Consider the following 7,194-nt stretch of genomic DNA (forward strand, 5'->3'; position numbering starts at 1 on the left):
CAGCATATGTGCAACTTTGTCAAAATGGCCAGTCAATTTAAATTTGTTAATAACAGTATTTTTTTAAGCAACTTTCTTCAGTGCCAAGAGAAAACAACTTTGTTGTTCAGGAAAAAAAAAAAAACCAAAAACACGTTTGTTAGAAGTAGGAATACAGCAGAAGGAGAGCGGCTGCTCATAAATATCTTCAGAACTTTCTATTCTTTGACATGTCTGGTACTATCCTATAAAAGAACCATCTTAAAAGAAAAAAATTCACATAGCTGGTAGGGCTTGGATTATAGTCATTTCTGAACTCTACATGAGATGTGTTTAAAAGAAATGACTGATTTGAGTTATGCTGTGCTATTAATGCAATGTTAATCCTGTTCTTTCTAATATTATATATTTTATATGGTAACACATAAATGCCTTAAGCAGGCTGAGGTCCATTTTGTGGATATTTTTGCAAACTCACCAGGATGTGCATGGTCCCAAAAGTTTTTCCTTCTAAATGTCAGAATCACATGTCCTTATTCTTGCTGAATGGAGCTGCTTTTGGAGTTAGTTGTGCCCAAATGATGGGGAGCAGAATCTGTTTCTAAAATTGTAGTGTAACTTAAAACTGGATTCAGTGTAGGACAGACTGATTTGATGTAGTGTTCTGCGGAGGAAGTTTGTATGGTGTGAATTAGAGCCTGTCTATACATGGGTTTATTCAGGAATATATCTTTTACAGATTCACCTCCCTGAATAGCTTCAAGCATGAGCCTCTTTTTCTCCAGTGAAAGTTTGAGTGCTTCAGCACAATTCATATTGCTGAATTAGGCTAAATACGAATTAGGAACAAGTGGAGTTAGCTGGGAATAGCAATTGTAATTTCAGTTCACACTTTATCTTACTCAAAATTTACTATAGTATATAGACAAGCCTTGAGAAAAGCACTACTTCTCCATGTTAAAACTAGAAAATACGATTTTATCACTAACTAGACAATCTTGTAGTTTGTTGGATGCTTTGCTATTACTGGCAACGACTGTTAATAGATTTACAAGTTACAAGATGTGAAAAAGCTTTCTTGGTTGTGTTGTCTTGAGTTCTTTAATAGTTCAACCCAAATAATTTTGCCAAGAATTTCTGCATTAAACCAAGAGCAGCAGCAAGGTATTGACTGTACTAATAGCTTGGGAAGCTGACAGGCTGCATACTGTTAGTGAATTGTATCATAGCTGTCAGAAACTGCCCCCTTCCAGAATAATTTCAAAATGGTAGTGAATTAAAGAAAAAAAACACACCAACAAACCAAACCAAGAAAAACCAAGAAACCCCAAAAACCAACAACAAAACAAAACAAACCACTGTAAAAGCATTGGTTGGTTGTCCTGATTTTTAAAAATTTATTTATTTAATTTTTCCTGTTGTTATAAATATATATTTTATATGTATTCTGTCTAGCTGTAATTCCCAGATGTAAGATATTGTTAGGGCTCTGTCTGGGAAATTAAATAGGTTTCTATCAGGAATTACTAATGCAAGTATTTATAAACCATAACCGTATTAATTGATTCCTGGTTTCAGAGGAAATGAGACTGAGAGCTCAGTTCCTGTTTGTTCAACGTAAGCAACCTGAAATAGGACTTTTAAGAGTTAAATGTTTTGAGTTTCCCCATTTAAAAATGGAGAGACTTTTTTCTGTAAAAGTGCAGTTTAAATTCACAGTATTTTATCCTATTGGATATGCTTTGGGGTTCTTTTTTCTTTTTTTCACTAAAACCAAATCCAAAACTTTGGGATTGTTTTTTTTTAAGTACTAACTTCTGTTCTTATAAATTAGTCTTCCAGAACTATTTAATTTAGCTAGGTTGTTGACAGTGTTTTTTCTTTTGTTGAGCCAATCATCATAGAAAACTGAAGCACTTTCCTCTGACATGATTTGTTTAGTGACTTTGCTTGTTTATGATTTCACAGAATACATGGGATTTCCATCACAGAAGCCGAGATTCTGCTCTTATGCTGTAGACATTTGAAACTTGGGCAAATTATTTGCTTATGGATGCTTTTATTTTATATGGTACAGAAGATATTTTTTTTTTTCCCTTTTTACAGCTGGGTCAGTAGCCCAGAGTGGGAATCAGAGCCTGTTAGTTTGGTATTGTTCCATGCAGCATAGAGCTGGACACATTCCTCATACTTGGCTCACATTAGCTACCAATCCAGATTCTTCTACCAACACTATTAGTTTTTATCATGTTTATGAACTTCCAAAGTTGTGTTTGATTTTACTGTATACTTACAAAGTTATTTATCATGATTGCTTCAGCTGATTGTTGGATGAAGTTGGCAGAGGGAATGGAAGCTATCTGTCAAAAAGTACCCAAAATTACTTTGAGAATATTATCACAGTCATGTAATCCTTGGTTTGTTCCTTTCCCATGGAATTTATACTGTTTTCTTGCCGATTAACACTGCTTGGTCTGAAATAGAGGATGAATAAACGTATATTCTCCTTTTGTCTAATACAGGTGACAGATCACGCGACCACTGCGCTATTGCACTACCAGCTGCCTCAGATGCCAGATGTGGTAGTCAGATCCTTCATGGTAAGTGTATTGGAAAATACGTTTTTCCAGACAGACTTCAGCATGCTTATAGTGATTGATATTAGGCAGTTCTGATGCAGTTGTCGTTTCCCCTATTTAAATAAGCTAGACGGTCAAAAATGACTGTAATACTTTGCATCTGCTGCCTGGCCAAGGATGAAGAGCTCATTCTTATTACCATGGGGTAATTGTTGGTGGAAGACTGAGCTGCATACAGTTCTTCTGTCACAAGTCTCAATATTTGCTTGATAATTCCCATTTGCAGAGCTACGCTGGGATCATCTCTAAAGACAGTAGAAAAAACTCTCTCAACCTAAGTCTTTGCTATGGTCCAACCCTCTCACACTGTTCATACTGTCAAGGACTCGAGTTCTGTGTGTAGAAAGTCTGCTCCACTGGAAGTTCCTCTGTAAGAGAAGACTCCCAGGTAGTGTGTTCCAGCTGAGGCAGCTCGCTTGTCAGCTTGCCTAGTATGGGAATTGATGAGGGTTATTTGGAGAATGATGAGAGGGAGGAACGTGACTGGGAAAAGTTCATTTTGCTGTATCCACTTTCAGCCCCAACTTTGTTCCTAAGAAATTGGATGTACTCGCCCAGTACAACAGCAGATGGTTTTGGGAATCAAGGAAATGCTTATTGAAGTATTCTGCTGTTTTCTTACTGAAGAAAATTAATCAAATACTGCTCTACCTTGATATGTAGATTTAAGTTTATCACCTTTAATTCTGCTTGTATTTATAACTTTATTTGTGATACAGCTTGTATTTAAGCAGCCCGGTTAATCAGAAGGTGAGAACAAGGGTTTACAATTCAGATTTCTTTCTACCAAGATGAATTTTGGCAGCGGAGACTTTTGCTGTTGTGTCTGCCGCAGTCTCCCAAAGGAGGCTTTTGGGAAGAGTTCTCTGCTCTTCAGACTTTTCCCTTCACTTAACTTCCATTATGTTACCCCTTCACCTGGAGCAGCGTAACTGAGACTTTTAAAAACAAACATCTAATTTTGCCGTTCATTATTTTTAGGTGTTTACAGTAGCATTGGGTCTTCGATATGAAATTATACAGTGGAAATTAAAGACATTAAGACTCCCTTCTGTGCTGGTTTGTTTATTTAATAAAAAGGCCACTAAGATGAGAGATTTGCAAAGGTCTCTTCTCTTAGAGTGTATCTTAAAATAATAGTTTTGAAAGGTAAAAGCAACTCTTAGTGGTCAAATCCATGTTTCAACATGTTTCTGATAATTAATGTTTAATAGAATGGGTAGCACATTTGTTTAAGCCATGGATCTGTCTGATTGATTTGATAAAACGCTACTAAAACTTTTAACAAAGCAAAACAGGATGTACACCAGAAGTGTCAATATGTTGGTCCTTTCACATGTCAGTTGTGCAATCCACATGACAGGATGTAGTGAAGCCCTAATTTTCTGATGAGAATGAAGAACACTTTTTTTTTTTTTTTCTCTTTCAACAGATGTCTGAAGTGCACAATTTAACTTCATTTACCTATTTTTGTATTATGGTTCAGAAAATTCGATTTCTGTGTAGTGCAAGCAAAGCCCATCCAAGCTGAAGCAAATAACAGCAATTTACTTGTAGTGTTCTGTTGCCCTTGTCCCCATATTTACTGCTAAACCCAGAGAAGATCTAGTTCTTTTGGAGGAGAGTTATTGACAGGCAAAGCTTCGTTGCTATAGAGAAGGCTCTGATGAAGATGGAAGGATTTGTTTCAATAAACTCAGCTGACCTCTTCTTCAGAGAACAATTTTCTCTTATCGATGTAATTCAATCGGACTTTAAATGACAAGATTCATGTGCATCCTTCACAGTATAAATGTGCTGGTCTAGGTGCTTTTTTAGTTGTCTATCTCCTTGAGTTGGGAATTGAGTTAAGTAATGCTCTTTGCTATGTATGACGATAGGAACAGTCCACTTTAGAGGCAGGGACTTTACCTAGGAACACCTGAACTTTCTCTGTGTTGTTCAGCACTAGCTTTTTACATATATATTTTTATCAGTGTAATCAGATTTAAAATGGTACAGTATTTTTATGACCAATGAGTATTGATCTTAAAATTGCATTTAGAGAGGAAGTTAGTTAGCTCGCTGTGAAAGTCCTTATATCTTCAGCTATGGAGAGTTCAAACCATTGCAGTGTGATTGCAGCAGGGGTGTGATAGATGATCATAGGAAGAGACAAACCAATATTCTGTTGAAGATAGTGCCCACCAAGAACAATTATACTCCAGTAAAAATATGAGGAGCGTTACAATACTCGCCTTCCATCATGATTCTCTAGCTGTGAATACCTCCTGCTCAGAGTGCATGAATTTCTATTAACAAATTTGCTTAAGTGACTAAAAAAGCAGAAGATTATTAATAAAGTGGGAATTCAGCTATACAGTGACCTTGTAATCTTCAGCATGCTTCTGTTTATAAAATCACTGTATACCTCACTGGGGCCTCGCCAGAGTACATTCTCTGCCCTTGCTATCGCTGTTTGACAAGAATGATGACAAAGGGGAACATCCATATCCAGTTTTCTTAATTTCTCTCCCTTTCCCTTTTAGACCTGGTTAAGAAGTTACATAAAGCTGTTCCAGGCTCCATGCCAGCGCTGCGGAAAGTTTCTGCAGGATGGCCTGCCACCCACATGGAGGGATTTCCGAACACTTGAAGCTTTTCATGACACTTGCAGGCAATAGTAGCCCAGCTGTTGATAACGCGAGGAGTGAACAATCTGTCGGGCTTGGAAGAGAGCTGATAGTTTAATAGGTGGTTCCGTTTCTGAACCTTTCATCCTGCACTAAGTAGTGAGGTCGCACTAATACATTTGACTCTTAAAAAGCCATCAGCCTGCAAGGCCCATGTGAGACTAATGTATTTTGAAGAAGATGGTAAGAAGCTGTGTGTGATCGCTTGATGTTTCTGAGCTGAAATTATGTGTCTGGGGAGACCTGACAGTAATAATCATTATTCTAAACCTTAATGAAAATATCTCTGTACAGTTTGTGTTTTGTGACAGAATTTGCAAGACTTTTGTAAGCTTGAAATAAATTTTGTATTCCAGAATTTGTGCTATTCTTTTCATTATTTGATCAACAAAACCCTTGGGTTTGGTATGGATTTTTCAGTGCTGCTCTTTTCTTTAGAAAAACTGGAAACATTTGAACATGCATGCTGATATGATGGGGGTGTGTTGTTGCAACGCTGCTTATCTGAGTACTGGGGGTTTTTGTGGAAGAGTTTATGGTGCTGATTAAACATGGAATTTCAAAGGCTTGTGGCAGCTTGGAAGATGCAATGTACTTTCTAAGGCAGGGGGGAAACAGATGTTTCCCTGTACTAAAATTGTAATGAAAATGTTAGCAAAATCTGCATGTATTAAGTGGTTAGAAAATGTGTGATGAGCAGTGACTGTATAATTCATAATGTATTAAAACTGAAAGTAGTAAAATAATTCAGCCCTAAAGCACAGCTTCTGCAGTGCAGACAGATACAGCATGTTTCCTAAGTGTTTTAAAATTTACATGCAACATGCCAGCGAAGAGTAAGATCCCTCCCAGTAATTGTTGCACTTAGAATGGATGGGAGTGTTCAGCTCCTAAAAGCCTCAGTCATTTTTCCTCTACCCAGGAAGGTCCCTGGTCCTGTCCAGCTGAATGCTCACTGGCCTGGGGCTGTAGTGGGTTAAGTGTCGTCTTTGGTATTTTCTAGAGGACTGTATGTTTCATCTGTCATCTCGTGATAGCCAATGTGATTAATTCTACTCTCATTCCCACTAGCACACCCTTGTTACCTTTACAAGCCACAAAGGCTTCAGTAACAAGCTTGCTTTTGGGAGCCGGTAAGGGGAGGTCTAGAGACGCTTTGTCACTCAGTTTTCAGATAAATCGACGTTAAGTTGTAGTGCTGCAGACTAATTTTGAGGTTCCTTCTGCCTGTGCGAAAAGCTGCTGTTGCAGAAAAAAAGATGTCCCTCTCGGAAGTTTTGATGATGGCAAAGTTTGGTTTGGTTTTCAGCAAGGAATGTTGAGTGAAGTTGTCAAGTTTAATAAAATGAAGGGAGTGGGGGGGACACAAAAACAGAGCAGGAAGGGAAGGGACCCTTTTTTTTTTAGCCACTAATTGAAATAAGGTGATCAGAAATTTTGAGGCACTTGTTTAATTTAGTTTGAACCTACAGTATTTACAAAACAGCCCATTTCATAGCTGTGGAAACTGAAAAATGAAGAAACTTGAGTATCGCCCTGTACTCGTGTGGTACTAAATAAACTGTGTTTGCTGGTAACATAAAGGACTGAGTTCCCGAAGACACAGCTCCTTCCTGCGAGGACAGCGTGTGATGTGGGGATTTCAGCTTTCCAGGTACAGAAACCCATGCAAGGCCAGCTCGTGTAAAAGAGAGAGAAACTTGAAAGAAAATAACGCGTTTATGACTTCCTTTGGAGGCACAACACTGTGTGTGAAGAATGAGCGTATATTTGTGTGAGGGTGTTGGTGGGATCTGATTTATTTTTTTTCCAACTTTTTTATTATTCCCAATCACCAAACAGAAACATTGCTGTAGCAGAGGGATAATGGCTACTTCAAATCCAGCTGCAGTTGAACTACCTAA

At 37.9% G+C, this 7,194-nt stretch overlaps 1 protein-coding gene across 1 annotated transcript in view; it reads left to right on the plus strand.

Annotated features, from left to right (window-relative positions):
* The window catches only part of MED27 (mediator complex subunit 27), an 89,475-nt gene extending 83,827 nt beyond the window's left edge, over positions 1-5,648 (plus strand). The window contains exons 7-8 of the mRNA XM_026860664.1: positions 2,502-2,579; positions 5,147-5,648. Coding sequence (XP_026716465.1) covers positions 2,502-2,579; positions 5,147-5,281 — 213 coding nt within the window. The 3' untranslated portion in view covers positions 5,282-5,648. The remainder of the gene's footprint in view (positions 1-2,501; positions 2,580-5,146) is intronic.
* Positions 5,649-7,194: the final 1,546 nt, after the last annotated feature.

This window comes from Athene cunicularia (assembly GCF_003259725.1).
Source record: "Athene cunicularia isolate RWA chromosome 17 unlocalized genomic scaffold, athCun1 chr17_part1, whole genome shotgun sequence".
NCBI lineage: Eukaryota > Metazoa > Chordata > Aves > Strigiformes > Strigidae > Athene > Athene cunicularia.